At 49.4% G+C, this 19,417-nt stretch overlaps 4 protein-coding genes across 4 annotated transcripts; 2 read left to right on the forward strand and 2 right to left on the reverse strand.

Annotated features, from left to right (window-relative positions):
- Positions 1-8: 8 nt before the first annotated feature.
- gtb3 (glycosyltransferase family 4 protein) lies at positions 9-9,307 on the reverse strand. The gene is made up of 3 exons (XM_032090421.1): positions 8,909-9,307; positions 8,766-8,855; positions 9-8,699 (listed from the first exon to the last, which is right to left on the reverse strand). Exons 1-3 carry the CDS (start codon positions 8,972-8,974, stop codon positions 201-203), a joined length of 8,655 nt encoding a protein of 2,884 aa, XP_031944647.1. The 5' UTR covers positions 8,975-9,307; the 3' UTR covers positions 9-200.
- A 684-nt stretch (positions 9,308-9,991) lies between these two features.
- Positions 9,992-10,260, reverse strand: BDV37DRAFT_241534 (uncharacterized protein). The gene has a single exon (XM_032081202.1). The coding sequence runs from the start codon at positions 10,253-10,255 to the stop codon at positions 10,097-10,099; it is 159 nt and encodes a 52-aa protein (XP_031944648.1). The 5' UTR covers positions 10,256-10,260; the 3' UTR covers positions 9,992-10,096.
- A 1,077-nt stretch (positions 10,261-11,337) lies between these two features.
- Positions 11,338-14,204, forward strand: agd3 (putative extracellular serine-rich protein). Its single transcript, XM_032081203.1, has 2 exons — positions 11,338-13,571; positions 13,635-14,204. The coding sequence occupies exons 1-2, from the start codon at positions 11,463-11,465 to the stop codon at positions 13,899-13,901; spliced, it is 2,376 nt and encodes a 791-aa protein (XP_031944649.1). The 5' UTR covers positions 11,338-11,462; the 3' UTR covers positions 13,902-14,204.
- A 3,389-nt stretch (positions 14,205-17,593) lies between these two features.
- Positions 17,594-18,783, forward strand: BDV37DRAFT_31326 (endo alpha-1,4 polygalactosaminidase). The gene has a single exon (XM_032090426.1). It carries the CDS (start codon positions 17,627-17,629, stop codon positions 18,590-18,592), a length of 966 nt encoding a protein of 321 aa, XP_031944650.1. The 5' UTR covers positions 17,594-17,626; the 3' UTR covers positions 18,593-18,783.
- The last annotated feature ends 634 nt before the right edge of the window (positions 18,784-19,417 follow it).

The following is a 19,417-nucleotide window of genomic DNA, read 5'->3' on the forward strand; positions in this document are numbered from 1 at the left end:
TATGCAAGATGCAAGTATTTACAACGAGCACTTCATCATCTCGGGGTATATGGTTGGTATAGACAATGACAGATTAGCAGACCGGGGGTTTAGTCCAAAATCAGTCATATGATATGCAAAAATAGAAAAGCAAAAAAGGGGGAGATTTGAAACTAAGAGAACTAGATGGGACAGCTTCTTTTTCCTTTTTCCTTTTCGTTTTAGATCATGTTGGGGGTGCTTCTGCTGCCTTCGATGTTCTTGTAGATGCTTGATTGAAGGAATTCGTCTCTCATGATGGTGCTGACGTCGGAATTGCGGTAAGGGTTCAATTCTTCACGTCCGAGACCACGTAGCTGCTCGCGGCCAGCAGTTGACATGGATCGCCGACCACTATTCCTGGGGTTTGGCAGTGGTGATAGTCGCCCCGAAGGTGAGAGACGACCGTCAGGAGTGCCAGGATAGCCTAGGGTCTGACGAGGAGCGAACACAGGGAGAGAGGCGTTGCTGGGGAGAGGAAGGAAGGACTCTGTATCCGTTGAGATACCGCTTATACCTGAGCGAATAGAGGACGGGCGGTGGTAGCCATTGAGCATTGGGAAATTGGAAACCTCACTGTACACCGTCGACATGCCCGATGCAGCAGATGAACGCCACGAGTGCACAGCGCTGCGAGGGATGGTGATGACTTCTTCTTCGATCGGGAGAGTCTGGCGCATGGCAGTTGCAATGTCTGTGGGCTCGGTGATGGCTCCTCCAACTCGGTTGGCCATGATCTTGGCAGATTTGCCGATCCACAACATCTGCTCGTGCTCACGGAGGTACCGGTCGCCACTGAATGATTTCTGAACGATATCGCGGGTCATCATGCCGAGTTTGCGGCGGTATTCGCTCTTCTCGTACATGCGACGGGTGATCTTGGCAACGTCCTCCGATGTTGGAGATGAAGTGAGCACAGGCGCCGGCTCAGTGTCATCAGTATACTTGCTCCATTCGCCCAAAAGGCCGAGCATGGTGATTTGCGCTTTTGCGAGGGCGTGGGCGTCATTGGGTGCGACGACGGCACTGTAACGAGAGAAGTCGTCTGGGTCGCTCAGAACACGAAGAGACGCACCAACATCGGTACAAACCACGGGGGCACCGGTCAGAGCAGCTTCACCTAGGGCCAAGGGCAGACCTTCGGACAGTGACGAGTTGAGGAAAAGCCAGGTGTTTTCAAGAACCTTCATCGGATCAGCAGTACCACGAAGAGTAACCTTGCCTCGAAGACCCTTGGAGGCGATGATTTCTTGACATTCAGTAGAGTACGTCGGCGCCTTGTCGATGGCCCCATAAATATCTAGGTGATAATCATCAAACTTCCACTGATTGATAATGATGTCGGCGGCAAGAAGAGCGATCTTGATATCCTTGGCATACCACACGTGCGACAACATGGTAACTGTCGGGCGCTGAGACTTAATCTCCTTCACAGGGGCAAACTTTTGCATGTCAGTGATACCATTGACAACGGGGTCGACCTTCCTGCGGAAAACGTTGCGATGTTCAATGGTTCCTTGGCAGGTACCAATTTCAACCTCCCAGCCGGGATTGAAGAAATCGGCGCAAGGAAGAATGATATCGGCATGATGCAAAGTAAGAGCTGAAGTGATCCGCATTAAACCTAAGAGAGCATTGCGAACGAATGGAGAAAGCTTGCACAGGGCGGACGACAGACAGAGGTTGGTTTCACGCCAACTAATGGCGTGATCCCAAATCTGTAAGGTGCAGTTTCTCTTCATCTTGCATACAACCCCATAGGATGCACTAACACTGTGATGCGATGCTTGAAAGACACTGGGTATCTTCTCGGGAATTGGAATAGAGAAAATGAAGAGATACCGATACCAAAGCTCCAAGGCAGTATCAAGTGATGTCAGGGTTGGAAGTTCGGTGCGGAACCACTGAGATGATGGAACAGTATTAGGCATCTCTTGAGTAAGCCAAAGGTCTCTCCAGCTTTCTTTGACAAGATCACTGTTCCAAATCTGAGTCCAATGCCGCGAGTCCTGGAAGTATGTGTTCAAATTGACCAAAGCCCGAGTCGCCTGGTTGATATCAGCCTTTGAAAGGTGAGTCGCACGCGCTCCCTTCACCAGAGCTGTCAGAATTGGGATGAAGTTAAGCTTGATATCCATGTCACTGGCGGATGTAACATTTTCAACTTCCGAGTCGAGTTTGTTCCTGAACAGGCCATGTGTAGGAGTGAGGAAGTCCAAGCCCCAAAGAGGGACCACTTTCAACGAAAGGACATTTTGCTCCGTCTGGTGCTTAGGAAGACCAAAGTCATTTGCTGATTCGCAAATCATGTGCCACTTGACGGTCCTTAGCGAGTTAATCATATCACGTCGACAGGCAGAGACACCGCCTCCTTCGTTCGGCCAAGTACCATTATCAGCAGCCATGACATGCATCGACTTGTCAGTGTCAGAGCCGAAGTCCTTAGATCTGGTGTGGACCACAGCATCGCCTCCGGGTCCGAAGTTGAAAAGATCGCTAATCTTCACCGCAAGAGGCGTCCAGCTGGAGATATTGTCATCCAAATCAGCGCTGGCGGTGATGGCGTCCGCGCGAAGTTCCAGATACTTCTTCGCCGCTGCAAGATCACCACGGTTACGAGCACGCCAGTAGGGAGCCAAGGTCTTGTCTCTTCGCAGGAGTCGCTCATCCATCCAACGGACCATAATTGCATCGAAGTCTACGCGGTCTTTCCAAGACTTCCATAGCAATGAACGCGCACGAGAAGTGGATACAGGGAAGCGCTTAGTTGTCAGTCCTAGGAAACGGGTAACAGCATTCGAATTGAGGCTGTCGCAGTATAAAAGAGGGTTATCGTTCGCAAAGCTAGTTTGCTTGGGTTTGGCGAGCACCCCTATGAAGTCGTGCTCGATCATCGGAGGTGTCTGCACCTTCTGTCCATTGAGTGTCGTGAAAATTGTGGGATGAAACTTGTGATCGTACAGCCAACGAGCCTCGTAGACATCAGCTCCTTGGACAAACGTCGCTTCGGTGACCTTAGAATGAGGGATCCATCGCTCAACCTTTTCCGGATGGCGAAGAGGAGGCGCGCACCAGGAAACTGTGCAAGTGATATGTGTCAACGAAAACTCGGCGCGCAACAGCTCATCACCGAAGCGAGGGTTCTTGCGGTAATGATATTTGAAGCGAATAAGGTTTCCATCCTTCATGTAGGAGCCCGCTTCGATGAGACCTTTGCGGTTGTACTGAACACTTTCCAAGTTGTTCTGTCCGCGTACGCAACGCCGACCCAAGGGGATTCTGGTCGCCCACGCCTTGGATAGGGTAAAGCTCTTCTTTGTTGGAGTGCGGTAGTCGTAGTGGTACTCGTTGAGCACTTTGCCGTCCTTGAACTCTTGACGAATGAGTAGAAGCATGTCCTTTGAATATGTACTGACATATTTAAGAAGCTTCATACCCTCTGGCTCTGTCTTGTGCTCTCCCGAGTAATAGTATACCTTGTAACCGCCGTCGGGCTCGTTGTGTCTGAAAGAAGTAAAGGTACCTTCCAAGCTCTGCACAACAAAGCGACTCTTCTTGATGCTAACGGTGATACCCTTAGTTTCGTTCCACAGCCGCTTCACGTTGGATCGGCCATGGAATAAGAAAAATGACAACCCGATATCTTGCACCATTTTGAAATACAGCCAAATCATGTTCATCAAAAACACAAGCGGTACCCGAATCAACGTGTGTCGCTCACTCATGACATGATCGAATTCCCTCTGGAATTCGGAATCCGCGAGTAAAGCAGCGATGAAGAACTTGACCCCAGAGCCAATAGAGTGATAAACATAACTCAACGGCTTCTGGATGATGGACATAGCCATAGGAAGCTTCTTCGGGATCTCTGGGATATATATTGGGATTTCCGGATCCTTGATGGCTCCTGCTTCACCGGTGCCGTAATTCGCGTAGTCAAGGATACTAACAGCAGTCGCAGCTCCCAGGTTGCAGCGAGCAACGTGCACATTCAAGTCGCTTGTGTCAAACCGACAAAGACTCGTTTCAAGCCATTGTTGGCTGCCCTCAGATAGTAGACATGGCCTACCAAGACAACGATCCAATAACATGTTCCTAATATTCTGAGGCAGCTTTTCCCAATGAGCGTCACACTCGAATCCTAGACACAGCTGCCGCAGAAGCTCCTTCTTTGCCCAGCGTACGACGAGTGGAGTATCTGGTTCCTCTCGGAGTTGTCGGGCGGTCGTTTCAGTCACTCCTGCTGTAACGAGCGATTCAGAAAGCACGGCATACTCGTGGGGCATTCGCATTATTGATTCTGCGACCGCGTGGAGTAGAGTCTCAGCAATAACCTGGCAGTTAGCACTGACATCAATCCGCTCGTCTAGTCCTCGTCCAACGCAAATTGCAATCTGCAGACGACCAGACATACTGCAGCTCAATGCCTGAATGTTAGGGCCAAGCGAACCCAATGGCACAAGTTCAAGGGTTATTTCGCCCCTTTCCCAGGCACCCAGCGCCGTACTGATGAGCTTTTCCGATTCTGGGAAGGCCTCTTCAATCCTGGGTTCTATCTTGCGCGAAAGTAGAATAGTCTTAACTTCAACACCGGGATGGGAGCCCGGCACAAGTTTCAACCGCGCATCGGCAGGAACGACTGACATTCCTTCGAAGAATGTCTGTAACTCTTGTTGGGACCACTCAGGGTCCGCCCACGATGCGGTATATGCGTGGAATGTCTTCCCAAGCTCCACGGGTGAGTCAACTTTCTTGGGCATGCCCATCTTGGCAGTGAAAAGGGAGAGAATAGCCACTGTCCATGTGGCTGCTCCTAGACCAATCACCTGAGAATACAAGAAGTTATTACCAAGGCATACTTTGAGGGCGATACCGACAGGCAATCCGACGACCACACCGGTCATCAGTGGTATGAGGGCGTGCGGGCCGGTGAAGATCTTCGTATATTGGTACCAAAGAAGGCCTGTATAGGACAGTACATAAGCGAAAAACATAATCATCGCTTGCACTGGTGCTTGGAAAGTCCAGATCAAAGCCGTTGCAATAGCCAAGCTCCACACCAGCCACATAAGAAACTTGAAAAAGGTCTTCCAGTAGACTTTTCTCTTGAATCTCACGTCTCGCTTTTGTGAGGGACGTATCTCCTTGGCCGATCCCACAGCAACAGCGGAATGCTGGCCCACAAGATCATGGAGTTCCTGGGCCTTGGTATCGATGAGAACGGCCCCTATGAGGTAGTAGGCCAATCCAAATCCGACTGCCATTCGATTGGCATCAGAAAGGGAGGTTGAGAGACCAACGAGCTGTCCGCCACTCAATAACTCAACCCATTTGTCTAGAAGGGCTATGATAAAGTACAAGATTCCACAACCTATTTCTTTGCTGGATTGGCGCCAATGGATGAAGGCATTATGCAACCGGATTCCTTTCTGGGAGTTCCGAAGCACATCTAACCCGACCTTGGTCTGGATATTCCAGGAAGAACTGAACGGAATCGGCCGGGGCACATCAGCATAACGACAGTACCAGTCTAGGAGGAAATTTGTCGAATCCCAATCTCTGGCAAGCTCGCGGACTAGTGTATCAGTTGTGGGCTTAGAGAAGAAGCTCCGGGAGTTCTCAGCCAAGACATCCTTGAAGAGAGCATCTCTTGACAGTTTCAAGACAGCCGGGTCACTCAGGCTTCCAAAAACCTTCTCATCGTTATTACCATATGTGGCAATATACCATTTCCGGATTTCCGTGTCGTCCGTCCTCCTGATGTTCTGATACCAAGTCACCCATTTAGAGGCTACTGATCGCAAGCCGAGAAGCAAAAATCCGATGAACACGTATAGCACAGCAAGATAAATAGCTGAATCGTGGCCGCTCCAAGTAGTGATGATAGGCGAGACGAAAAGAATGGGGATGCAGCTGAAGATCACTTTGCGTCCGGACAAGAAACCGGTTCCGGGGTAGCTAAAGCTGGCGAGGGTAGCGAAGGTCGTCAGGTAGATGGTCAAGGCGACGAGGTAAAGATAGAAGATAATGCCAGCCTGCGGGCTTTTCACGCCAGAGATAACGATGAATCCAATTAAACCGGCGGCAATTGTGAACGCAATGCCAGCAATTAATCGGATAAGGACGAACATATTCGAAGCTGCGAAGGCCATCGAAATGAGATAGTAGGGTCCTCCACAAGCGATCATTGTACCAATTGCACCAGATAGGAGAAGGGAAATCATCAAAGCGATAGTGGCACTCTGTAGCTCGTCATGGGTCATAAAGGCTGAAAGGTATAGACCACGGCCGATAATTGTGAGCAGAATGATGTCAATCAACGCTGGGAATGCGAAAACACCAAGGAAAGTAAATCGCTGGTAGCCAGGCATCGGCTTGACCTTGTCATCCGGGTTAACGTCAATTTGGGCGCCAGCATAAGATGTGGCCATTTCAGGCGCGCCATTAATCCAATCGGGGAGCTTCTCATCGTTGTACTCTCTTCTGAAACGATCCGAGAGCAGCTTTCCAAAGGCGCTAGGCTGAACATCAAAGTAGACCTCGCAGCGTGATCCTAGAGCAAACGATTCTGAGAAAGCAGCCGCTTGGTCTGATTGATTGTTGAACAGCGGGTTACGATCGGTCACTTCATTATAAATCTCGTCGATTGCTCCTTTCCTCGCAGCGCAGAAAAGTGCTAGTGCCATGATATCAGTATAAGCATCGATGTGATCATTTTGAAGCAGCTGGCAGAAGGCCTTCGATACCAAAGCAAGGTCTTCCTCGCGGTGCTCCCTCAGGATCTGAGTAAAAGCGGCATCTGTTTGATAGAATAATGCGAGACATTTGGAGGCAGACGGATGTTGGCATCCCTGTTCTCGATACCATTTGATGCGGCTATTAACCAACACTTCGGGAGAAGCCGAGCCTTCAAGATACGAGACGGTGTTAAGCTCCTTCAGCTGAGCGAGTGAAGGTGCATCAATAAGCAGTCTCCGAATGTATGCACAAATACTGTCGGAGAGCTCGCTGTATGAGTCGGTCAAGGAGAGATGCTGAAATAGAAGCAGTCGCTCTTCGGGGCTCAGCATGTCGATGTCTTGGACGAATCGGCGAGGAAGTCCGGTATCATCGCCGAGGTCCTGGGACCATTTGGCTAAAGCGGTTTCTACCTCAAAACAAACGTGGCGGGAGTATCCTTTTGCAGACAAGAACGTATGCAGTACGGTTCCTGCTAAACCTTGGGCTTTTTTCGAAGCAAAAACTTCAAACCCATCCGATTCCATCTGGTAAACTGCCCAAAAGCGCATGTCGACACTCTTACGAAGTCCTGAGTCCAGTCCAAGGTTGACCTGCAATGATCCGTTCGTTGCCAAAGTAGATAGTTCCTTGATGGAAGTCGCCAGTTGGTCCGAGGTTGCGTTTGTAACAGCGTAAGGATCTGAGCTGGTTGCATTGGGAAGCATATAAGATTCGTGAAATTTCTTGAGGAGTAAACCGATGCTCTGAATCTTGGAAGCAGGAACCGGATGGAGCAAGCCCAGTGATTTAAGGCGCAGTTGTGATTGAAGGACTTCGGCAAAGGCAAGTGCTGTCGCCTCAGATCCAAGCGGGAAGCAACCAAGAGAGTTGTATTCAATACCGGCCATTGATATGGAAAGTGGACTCCCCAGAGACTTCACCTGTGCTACCCACTCCGGTGGATCGCGGAGTTTTGTCGTCAGTTCGTTGTTCTCAGGTTGAGCATATTCCGACGAGGTAAGCAATTCTTCCAGGGTAGGAAAAAATGGCAACAATGTATTCCAAGCGCTCGTGTCGGATACATCGTTCTTGATATGCAAATTTGAGCGCCAGCGATCATGAGCTTTGATGATTTCGGCATCTTTCAGCCATCCAAAAGAGGGTAGAGGCTCTGAGATCTTGACGTTAAGGGCAGCGTTTGTGAGAGCCGACTTCTGGCCAATCCATGGAATCGCACTGTAAAAGTTACACCATTGAAGAGACCTTTGGACGACAGCATTCGACAATGTGGCATTGTCGTCGATTGTCTCCCACGCCATCACCACGAAATCTCTCACACAAGCTTCGGAGACGAACGCCTTGATAGTGGGCTGCATCTTCACGAGTTGAAAATAGTCGCGCTTCTGGCCTTCTGGCAGTATACTGGCATTTTGAATAACGATTCCGGAAATGGCAGGGCTCTGCATGGAGTTGCGATCCTTTAGAAAGTCTGGGGGTGCAGTCTCAAGGTAGACTGCCAGACCCAACTCATCGATCACCTCAACGAGTTTAGTGAAAACCGAGGCGGGAAACTTTCCTTCCCAATTGGCCAGAACCATACCGCTGAAGTTAGCACTATCGAATGTGCCTGTAAGAAGGTTGTCGATCTTTTCGATTGCTGACAATGTCGACTCATCCTTGGAGAGGACACGATCGAGGTCAACTCTTCCCAACAATTGCTTGCCCTCCACATAGCGAATTGCTTGGGCCGTGCCCGACTGAAAAGGATCAACAATCAACAGATCCCATTCGTTCAAGAGCCGGAGCTGATCCCGATCCGGCGGGGAACTGAATGAACCAAGATAGATACCAAAAGAAGACGGCTTGCGTCTTTGAATGTTTGGCACATTGAGCAACTTGTTGGAAAGAGTAACCAACCGTTGAGATACATTGGGCGGCACTTTCTCTGAGCGTGGCCTTGTCTGTGATTTGGATCAGGTGAGCGACAGATCAGATACGCATTCACAAGCAGATAAAGGAAGCTCTACCTTGATGTAGTTGCGCAGTCTCTTCGTGCCAGAGTACAGAAGCCACAAGGATCCTGTAGCAACACAAGCTATTAAGATAGCGATGAACACCTAACATAGCATTAGTCAGTGATATTTGAAATATATATGCAACCACTACTTACAAACTGCCACCAATGATCTTTCATTTTATCCCAGCCGAGGGCTGAGACGTGGAGGATTTCCGCCATCCTGATTAGATATTGCAGGCCAACCTCACAGGTCCGACCATCAAAACGAGAGACTAAGAGAGAAACGAAGGTGAAGGGATTAGAGAATTATGCCCTTGAGGGCGTATCACGTTAAAAGAGAAACAGTCAAAGTGCTAAGTGCTCATGACAACAAAGTGCCGCTTTACGGGGCCAAAAGTCAGATGAGATCACAGACCGTCGAAGGTGAGGCTGAACGAATGAGGATAGAACAAAAAGGGTATTCCCAAAGCGAGTGATCAAAAAAGAAACGAAGGGAGAACACGAGGGCACAAAAAGACAAAAAGTAAAGAAGAAAGTAAAGAAGAAAGATACAGCAAGCTGGAGACTGGGTGAAAGGATGCTACCCAGCATGCATTCATCCAACAGCCACTGTACTTTCGCTTGTACCTCAAAGGAAGAAAGCGTCCTTTTCCTTTTTTTTTAACAAAAAAAAAGAAAAAAGAAAAAAGAAAAACGCTTAGCCTTAGTTGGGTTGCGGATATGGCCAGTGTTCTCACTTCTAGCCTCTAATTATGGAACCACTCTGACAGTACTCCGTAGGGGCGCTTCTGAGGACTCAAGAGGCGGACAAAAATAGCCAGCGACCAACGACTAGTCTGACGCTAAAACATGTGAGGGTGTCGGAGGACTGCCAGATGGAAAGGATTCAGCAGACAAGGCCCATTATAGGTATAGTCACATCAGGATCCATCTCGGGCAGATGCGATTGAGACGTGGGGAGGGAGGCAAAAGCGTGGCAGTCCACCAACTCACGACAAACGTCTCGCAGAGCACCGAGAAAAGTTAGATGGAACGGTGACACTCGACCAGAACCAGTGATGGAAAGCCATGATGCAGAAAAGCGGACGGTTTGCCTCCGATTCCATGAGTACCAAAAGGAAGAGATTTTCTCCCCGTCATCGACCATTGGGTAGCACGATTGTCGGGACTCATGATGTGTACGGCCATTGGCGGTGGTCTGGCATAGTGGATTCGTGAAGTGTTGTCTGGATCAAGGCGGAGTGTCTAGAAAAAGTTAGTATGCATGGAAGAAAAAAAGTAAAACCGGATAAAATTAAAAATAAAAATAAAAATAAAAAAATATTGGATTAAATTAATAACCTACTCCGTATGTACGAGGATCCTAAAAAGAAAAGAAAAAAAGTTGGATAGCGGGGTGGAGATACCTATATACCAAACAAGGTTAAGTGTAGTTGTGATCCTGAGGTTCACTGGGTATTGTACGGTATGGATGAAGTTTGCAAAATTACTACCCTGCATGACCGTATTTCCAATTGAACCGTATTACCATAGTTTTATCATCGGGATTGGTATTGGATGTACCGCACTAGCCACACTCTCGGCACCTCCTGCGCTGTACAGGATTCAAATTCAATTCCTTCTCGTACCTGAACCGACTTTTTGAGGTTAGTTGAACCACGCTAAGACAATTAACACCAGTCCAACAGAACTGGAAAATCCTCTTCACACTAATACTGTGTCAACGAGTACATAATGATTATGAATCAAATTCAATCAATACGAGTCAGCCTGCATGAACCCGACAAGGTTTCTCCGATTGTTTGATCCATGAAATCCGTTCTCGATCTCCTCTTTCCCATTTCTCGTCTACACCCCACAGTTGGCCCCCCTTTCCTCCATCTTATCGCCTCTTGAGACACTGAGGCTCCATTTCAGGACATGGAGACCCTTTACTAATTGAAATCCGACCCTCGCCTAGAATATCGACTTGCCGCGGCGACTCAGCCCACTGATTCCGGGCCATGGCCGAGCATTTACGAGCTACTCCGTATCGCTTCTCTCCTTCCCTGGTCGCCCATTGCCTAGTGCAGGGTGTATCCACGATGTTGGCTGGGGAGCGATGGGGTATTCAATTTCTGACTACTTGGCCTGTTTGGTCTTAATGCAATTTCCACCCATGCAAGCCATCGGCTGTTATTCTACTGTGTATCCGTATCGCCTCCGTGGACTGAATCAATTCCACCCGTCCATTCTTGGCTGAGATTGCCTTTTCTGTTATTTTTATTTTTATTTTATTTTATTTTTAAACCCTCCCCCTTCCATTTTTCGGCAAACTTAACCTCTTGGGGATTTGCAGAAATCTGAGTCCAATTAAAATGAGTAAAAGTAGAAACCAAAAATTACTCCGTAGCCGACAGAAGTCCGGGAATACAGCAAAGAGCCCTATAGTGGAGCTCCTTCGGGGTGGACACAGAAGATTGGAACGCCTCTCGATCGAGCGATAGGCTCTGAAGCTCTCGATTTCCGCTATAGAATTGACGTATATAATGTGATTGTGCCCGCAGGGACCGACAGGAATCGTCGATCAGCAGGCATTCTCGTGGATTGGACCCCAACAGGTCCACACTGTCATTCGTTATCATTCGCCCCTCGACCTCTGTATCATTCTTTGTGTGTTTCCACATCCCCTCGGGTCCATTCAGGAAAACCTGGATCCAGCTTTCCAATGGTTCTGCCGTGGCTGCTGAGAACTGGCTGTTACTTCGGCCTTATAACTTGCGACACTCCCCCGGGTGTTTGGCCTGAAGGTATCCCAAGTGTCATCGCTCCTGTGCCGCCCTCACGCACATCCGGAGTCACGACCAGCTCTCCCGACATTACTTCGTCGGTCCTGTCGTTCACGTCGTCCCCTCCTGTCACGAGGTCATCGTCTTTCGTTACTACTACTTTCGCTTCCTCCATTTCCTCTTCTCCTTCCACCTCTCTACCTTCGTTTACTAGCACACTCGTTTCGGTCAGCACTCCTGCGAGTGCCTCCAGCACAATGTCTCTAATTCCTACTCCCTCGTCGAGTATCATTCCTTCCGCAACACCTTCTGCGTCGGTCATTGCCAATGGTAACGTCGCGGGTAACATCTTGGTGATTGCGAAGGACACCGCTGCCGCTAATGTGGCTACCTCGGGCCTCAATGGCTATGGTATTCCTTTTACGACCTTGCTCGTTCCCCAGTCTGGCGTTACCCTGCCCGAGCTGAACGGCACCGCCGGAGGAAACTTTGGAGGTATCGTGGTTGCGAGCGAGGTCAGCTACGACTATGGTGCCCAAGGCTTCCAGAGCGCTCTGACTACCGACCAATGGAATCAACTCTACGCTTATCAGCTCGAGTACAGTGTACGCATGGTGCAGTATGATGTGTATCCCGGACCCAACTACGGTGCCTCTGCCGTGGGTGGAGGATGCTGCGGCTCCGGCGTGGAGCAGCTTGTTTCTTTCTCGGATGTCAGTGACTTTAAGGAAGCCGGCCTGAAGACTGGTGCGGGCGTCAGTACGACAGGCCTCTGGCACTACCCGGCCACGGTTAATGACACTGCTACCACCAAGGAAATTGCTCGTTTTGCCGCCAACGGTAACTACGGTAGCGAGACCACGGCTGCAGTGATCAACAACTTCAATGGCAGACAGCAAATGGCTTTCTTCTTGTCCTTTGACACCACCTGGAGTGCAACTTCCAACTACCTGCAGCACGCATGGATCAACTGGCTCACTCGGGGTCTCTACGCTGGCCACCGTCGCATCAACCTGAACACCCAGATTGATGACATGTTCCTCGAAACCGATATCTACTACCCCAATGGAACGACCTTCCGTATCACCACCCAAGATATGGATGGGATCTCTAAGTGGCTTCCGGAAATCAACGGCAAGATGAACCCTGGTAGCTCCTACTTTGTTGAGGTCGGACACAACGGTAACGGTGTTATCGAAGCCGCTGCCGGTGTGGGTTACGACGTCTGCAACGGAGGTGGTATTGAATACGACTCGCCACCTGATACTCCGATGGAGTTCAAGAAGCCTCTGGGCACCGGCACTGATCTTTGGCCCAAGGACATGACCGAGTACAACTGGACTACTGAGTGCACGAAGTTGGACGATCTTTTCATCTGGTGGACCACCCCGGCCAACCGCGACCTGTATGGTCACATCTCTCACACTTTCACCCATGAGGAGCAGAACAATGCCACCTACAACGACGTTAAGCGGGAGATCTCTTTCAACCAGGCTTGGTTGAGACAGAGTGGTTTCTATGATGCCAAGCATTTCACATCCAACGGTATCATCCCTCCCGCCATCACTGGGTTGCACAACGGCGACGCCTTGCGCGCCTGGTACGAGAACGGCATCACCAACTGTGTTGGTGATAACACTCGCACACCGCTCCTCAACCCGCAGAACAGCATGTGGCCTTACTTCACTACGTTTGCATCGGATGGATTCGACGGTATGCAGGTGAACCCCCGTTGGGCCACTCGCATCTACTACAACTGCGATACCCCTGCCTGTACCGTTCAGGAATGGATTGACACCTCTGCCGGCAGCGGTGGCTTCAGCGACCTGCTCGCGACCGAGAAGGCCGACACCATGCGCCATCTCTTCGGCCTTCATCGCGACCCTTACATGTTCCATCAGGCCAATCTTCGCAATGTCGGCGTTGACCAGGTTGAGATCAACGGCGTGAAGGGCCAATGGTCCATCATGCAAGCGTGGGTGGAAACCATGGTGCAGGAACTCGTACGTCTGGTAGACTGGCCCATCATCACCATCACGCACCAGCAGGTAAGTCCTGGAGATCGTGGAATCCCTTCGCAAAACCCCGTAAATGCTAACTAATTACCCCAGATGTCTGCCAACTTCCTCGACCGCTACCACCGTGACCAGTGCAACTACTCCCTGCAGTACACCATCACCAACAAGCAGATTAGTGGTGTGACTCTGTCCGCCAAGGACAACACCTGCAGTGCCCCCATCCCCGTCAGCTTCCCTGTCGCCCCCACCGACACCAAGGGCTTCACCACCGAACAGTACGGCAGCGACCCACTCACCGTGTGGGTGCAGCTGTCGGGCTCCCCCGTCACTTTCTCTCTCTCGATTCCTATTCCCTTGTAAATGGATTTGAGCGAGGTTGAATTCTAAAAGGGCTTTTGAGGAGGATTCCTGAACGATAATATGTAATGTTATTAATGGGTTTTGTGTAGCGAGTTCAAAATAGGGGGCGAGATGAATGAATATTTGGTACATACATATATACATACCTACATAACTACCTGCATGCATACATACTACTTCGTACCACTACTAGTAGTAGTAGTACCTACTACCTACACGATTTCTCGGACGGCAGCGTCGCAATGAAAATCCCGTCGATCCTCCCGCCCGCAAAAAGCAAAGACGCGGCACAGCACAGCCCAACCTCAACAACCCAACCGGGGAATTTAGTCCAACCAGGCACCATCTTGCGAACTGGACTACTTCGGATCATCCAAGAACAGTCAATATGTCAGGCTTCTATGGAAATCCCCCTGACTCAGTATCCCCCCAAACATCCCACACACACACTCTGCTGCCCTCCAAATCCGAAGAAGACACCGGCAATAAGGCAAAAGCACCCCCTACATTGTCCGTAAAGAGTCTAATCCGCCACATTCAATATACCCGGCCTAGAACAAGCAGAGACCATTTCCTCGCAACGATTGCGCCTCCCCTCACCTCACCTGTCGAGAGCGAGATGTCAGCGGCAGTGAGACATGGCGGACTTGGCAGCATCCGTGATTTGATATTCGCGACCCAGGATTTCCCTGTTTTGATCCTTGTCCCCATTCGGCTTTTTTAGCGATCTCTAAAATTAGTCTAGTCGCCCCCCAAACACAGTGTCGGGGGTGGAAAGTACCAAGCAGGTTAGTATACTAGTATACTGAGGTTAGTGACACCATATCTGATGTATATTAATTAGATTAAAACAGCTGTCAAGGCCGATTTATAAGCATTGATTGGCCGCATTAGTTCCCCTCCGCGGAATGGTCTGACACTTGACTGGTATCAAAAATGGTTCAACTAAGTTTTGCTCCCCCACAACCACAACATTGCAAAAACCTTTAGGGATGGAACCGCATCCGAGGAACACAAGGGCCAAACAATTGCCCATTATTGGGTGAGACTTTATCGGGGTTTAACTTTGGGAATGTCAGATGATTTGATCTCATATCGGTTTTTTGGGTCGTTTTGACATTTGTACTATGCCACAAACGATAAATATATATATATATATATTATATATATAATGAGATGAAATGAGAACGCAGGGAAAGATGGAAGTTAATTCTCGATCCTTGTTACGTACATGACACAGCATATCCAGACACGTATGTACGACGAACTCTATATCTGTGCGTTCTTGACCACTCGACTGGGGGGCCGGTATAGTGCCAAGTGTGTCATTCTTGCATCAAACATAACTCGGAGAATTAATCTCGATCGTATACTTTTGGTTCTCGTATTCCAGCCGAGAAAGGGGGGAGGCGCAGGGCCGAGACTGAATCTACTAGAAACCAACACTGTACGCGATAAGATGAGCTGATCATGTATGGTGAGAGAGAGAGAAAGTCGAGTCAGGTCATACAGAGGCGAGAGCGGTCTAGGTGTTGGACGTCGGAAGATACCGTCGCAGCCAAGTTGGCTGTTGCCTTATTTGTTTGAATTATTGGTTCTATAATTCCTCCGAATCGATGTATATACTACTCATCCTACATATGTATGTGCAGCCACGGTAGTCATCTTCCCCCACGCCCGCTGCTCCAATAACGGCAGTAACTGTGCTGCAGGACAAGCTTTAGCCAACTGCCAGGGTCCAAGGGCTCTGCGCTGGCGGGATGTGACTGGTCCAAGGGCGCTGGGTTCTGGCAATTCGGCTGGCCGACTGCGGAGGGAAAATAGCAGCCTTTCCTCGGACTCAGATGACAACTGGATCATGGAATCAGACTCTTCTTGGCACTGTACGGACAACCTGTAGACAGTCTCGGGTAAAAGGGTGCTGTTTCCCTAGAGTTCTCCTAGTCCTAAGACCTAGTAGAAGGGAGGCAACTCCAGTCGATTGGTCGAGAAGAACGCATCGGCCAACACCGTGTTGGGAAAGAAGAAAATACGTCGGGTAGTCGCTAACCGCACCACTGAAACGTGGGAGTGGAGAAAGAAAGAATAGATTCGCCTTCATTTCGGTAGGTGGAGACCCTTGTCCATCAGTCCGAAGGCGAGAACCCGGAGGTCTATCCCATCTTGAGTTTAGTACTTCGGCCTGGGCTATTGTTTGATCTCGTCCGGAAACTTAAAGCCGTCAACTGGATGCTGAGCACTTGTTGCGGCTCGGTTCACTAGTCTCAGGCTAGATTCTATACGAGACGCGGCCCATTTCGTACAGATTTGGGAGACCTGAGTCAAGGCGTAGAGGCTTGTAGTGGCTTCAATTCTTGACTCTTCATGCATGAGCAAGTGACCCCGGTACCGTTTCTGGTATTGAAATTTTGCAAATAAAAGTTACGGGCGGGAGGTACCAGACCGTGTATGCTAAAACCGAAGGGGAAGAATACCATGCGGCCCACAATAATCGGGACTTAAGGGTTAGTGTCCGTGGATTGACAGTGGATTGATCAGATTCAACTCGGGTCCTCGCGAGCACGCCAAAGACTGATTGGCAGAGTTCCAGACAGGCAGAAAATCGGGAAGAAAAGGAGCCAAAAATCACAAAAAATCAGTCTCTCAAAGAAAAAGAAACCACCTGTCTGAGGGGAAGAATGACCTTTTGTCCCCTGGTTAATTAAGCAATTTTTTAGTCAGCGATCCCTGTCAATGCTCTTTTTCTGGTTTCTTCTTTTGTGCTGAGGGATGATGGTCAGAGCTAATCTCGTGCCAAAGTATGGAGACTCAGTGTTGGATTCCATGGCTATGACGGCGGGTAGCTTTTCTAGACCCAAAATAACAATTTGTTGAACAGAACGTGCTCACCATTAAAAAAAAAAAGAAAACATTTTCAGGCTGATGATGCGATTCGAACCTGGACCCCAAACATAATCATGGTTCTCCAGCCCGCTGACGGCCCTTAGACCCTGAGTCCAGAACCCTTATTGGTGCCTAAGGGTTCAAAGGGAAAAAAGAGGAAGATCACGGAGGCGAAACTGCAATAGTCACAACGCTAGGCTCCCGGGTTTTCTTATCCTCTCTCCCTCATTTGCTTTTCTTCCTCTTTTTTAAGCCATCACTCGTTAGAATCCTAGTAAGGTTGCACCGCAGGTGACCTCGAAACAACAGCCACTGTGGCAGAGTCCATTGTTTGGACAGCGACTGCCGCAGTCTGTAAGGCATTCACTTGCCTTTAATTCCAACCCACGGCAGGCGCCTCTGCATCCGATTCCCCGGATCACCACAACGCAATCTCTGAACAAGCCACTCGATAGTTTCAGTGTAACCGCCAAAGAGGGATTTCTTTGTTCTCTCCTGGCCTCTCCATTTCACGGTTGCCTAAGAACACCGTGATATCCTTACTCTGGAATACGCCACTTCACTTGCTTTATTATCTTATCGTTTGATCTTCATCTCAGGTCCTCTTTATATTTTCCCTGCGTACCCCCCACCTTACGGCTGTGGTTTGTGAAAATCAAACCGCAGGTCGTGACTTTCTTTCTCAGAGTTCCCTTCTTTGAACATTTTTCTTTCTTTAATCGCTCGTTTTATTGGACTTTTTTTTTTTTTTTTTTTTTTTTTTTTTTTTTTTTTTTTTTTTTTTTTTTTTTTTTTTTTTTTTTTTTTTTTTTTTTTTTTTTCTTTGTGAAACAGATTACATCATGGCGGGTATTGATGAAGCGCTGCCCTTGAAGGGCAAGGGACAAGCCGCGTCCGGCTGGAAGACTTGGTCCGTCAAGAAGCGCATGCTGATTATCGGCGCGGTCATTCTCGTGATCGCCCTCGCTATTGGGCTCGGAGTTGGTTTGGGAGTCGGTCTGAATAAGGGCGGAGGGGACGACGACGAAGGCGAGGTTCCGCCCACGACCGGAGGAGGCGTGACTACAGCCAAGTGGCAGCCGGCCGTAGGATCGAAATGGCAGATCGAGCTTCTGTACGCGCTCAACGACACTTCCGTAGACGCGGATATCTACGACATTGATCTCTTCAACAATGACAAGTCGACCATCAGCGAACTGCAACAGCAAGGCCGCAAAGTGATCTGCTACTTCTCCGCTGGGAGCTACGAGAACTGGCGGCCCGACAAGGACAAGTTCAAGGACTCCGACATGGGCAAGACGCTGGATGGATGGCCCGATGAGAAATGGCTTAACCTCAATTCCAAGAACGTGCGGAGCATCATGACGTCGCGTCTAGATATGGCAGTCGAGAAGGGTTGCGATGGAGTTGACCCGGATAACGTCGACGGCTACGACAACGACAACGGTCTCGATCAGAAGAAGGAGGATTCGGCGAATTTCATGATGTGGCTCGCCAACGAAGCGCATGCACGTAATATGTCTATCGGCCTGAAGAATGCCGGTGCGATCATCCCCGCAGTGATCGACAACATGCAGTGGAGCGTGAACGAGCAATGCGCGCAATATGAGGAGTGCGACACCTATGCCGCATTCATCAAAAAGAACAAGCCCGTCTTCCACATCGAGTACCCCAAGGGTGATGACACCAACAACAACCAACTGGTCACCACGAGCCAGAAGAACAGTGCTTGCGACTTCGACGGATCCTCCAACTTTTCGACGGTCATCAAGAACATGAACCTGGACAACTGGATCCAGACCTGCTAGTCGCACCATTGATCCGCATCTAGATACTCTGTTCGATCAGCACAGGCGCCGGGAGTTTGAGATTGGGATTCCATCATCCATCTATGTGGTCTTGACTATGATGTAACCTGCCTCATCTAATTAACTTTTGACATTCATTTAATTCAAACATCCTTTCGTTAGCGACCGTAGTTTAATCACCCACACAGCCAATAAGTCTCCCTCATATATATTACCTCGTGTTCGAGCTGCCAGGACACCCAACCCGCTCCCACCACCCGACTTTATAAAAATAGCTTCCCACGGTTACAAAACTAATGAGATCATCATCTACCCAAAACATAAAGGAAACAGAGTATGACAAAAAGCAAGCCCACCCAACTACCAACCCCCATACCGCATCATGACTCTGTACTACGAGTCTACGAGTCAGTCACCTTGCTACGGTGCCGCTCCAACCGGCCATACTACACCAGCTTGGAACACCGAACCAAATCAAGAAGAGATTTTGTCAAAAGACGGTCAACAGGATCCGAGGTCTTCCGTCCCGCGGGTCATCCACACCAGGACCCAGTTGAATCGACGATGGAGAACTTCGGAAATTCCCCAAATAGGAGAAAGACTCAGTTTTACTTTACTTGGAAATAAAGGCGATCCTCTCGGCTAATAGATCAGGTCCATCTTCGGTCGGGTCAAAGCCGATTTAACTTGCACGATCAACATCCGACCGAAAGCCGAACAGCACCTAGCAGAAGCAGGGACCAAGGAACCCAGGTGGAGAGCGCAGCGGAGAGGAGGGGGGGGATTGTCTCCAAACTAGAGACAACAGGAGGGGGGGAAGAAAAA

Source organism: Aspergillus pseudonomiae, assembly GCF_009193645.1.
Source record: "Aspergillus pseudonomiae strain CBS 119388 unplaced genomic scaffold BDV37scaffold_12, whole genome shotgun sequence".
Classification (NCBI taxonomy): domain Eukaryota; kingdom Fungi; phylum Ascomycota; class Eurotiomycetes; order Eurotiales; family Aspergillaceae; genus Aspergillus; species Aspergillus pseudonomiae.

Coding starts and splice junctions, on each gene's coding strand:
- gtb3 (XM_032090421.1), bottom strand. CDS start 8,974: ATGGCGGAAATCCTCCACGTCTCAGCCCTCGGCTGGGATAAAATGAAA. Junction 8,856..8,908: donor AAGATCATTGGTGGCAGTTT/GTAAGTAGTGGT, acceptor ATGCTATGTTAG/GTGTTCATCGCTATCTTAAT. Junction 8,700..8,765: donor GACTGCGCAACTACATCAAG/GTAGAGCTTCCT, acceptor TCCAAATCACAG/ACAAGGCCACGCTCAGAGAA.
- BDV37DRAFT_241534 (XM_032081202.1), bottom strand. CDS start 10,255: ATGCAGGGTAGTAATTTTGCAAACTTCATCCATACCGTACAATACCCA.
- agd3 (XM_032081203.1), top strand. CDS start 11,463: ATGGTTCTGCCGTGGCTGCTGAGAACTGGCTGTTACTTCGGCCTTATA. Junction 13,572..13,634: donor TCACCATCACGCACCAGCAG/GTAAGTCCTGGA, acceptor TAATTACCCCAG/ATGTCTGCCAACTTCCTCGA.
- BDV37DRAFT_31326 (XM_032090426.1), top strand. CDS start 17,627: ATGGCGGGTATTGATGAAGCGCTGCCCTTGAAGGGCAAGGGACAAGCC.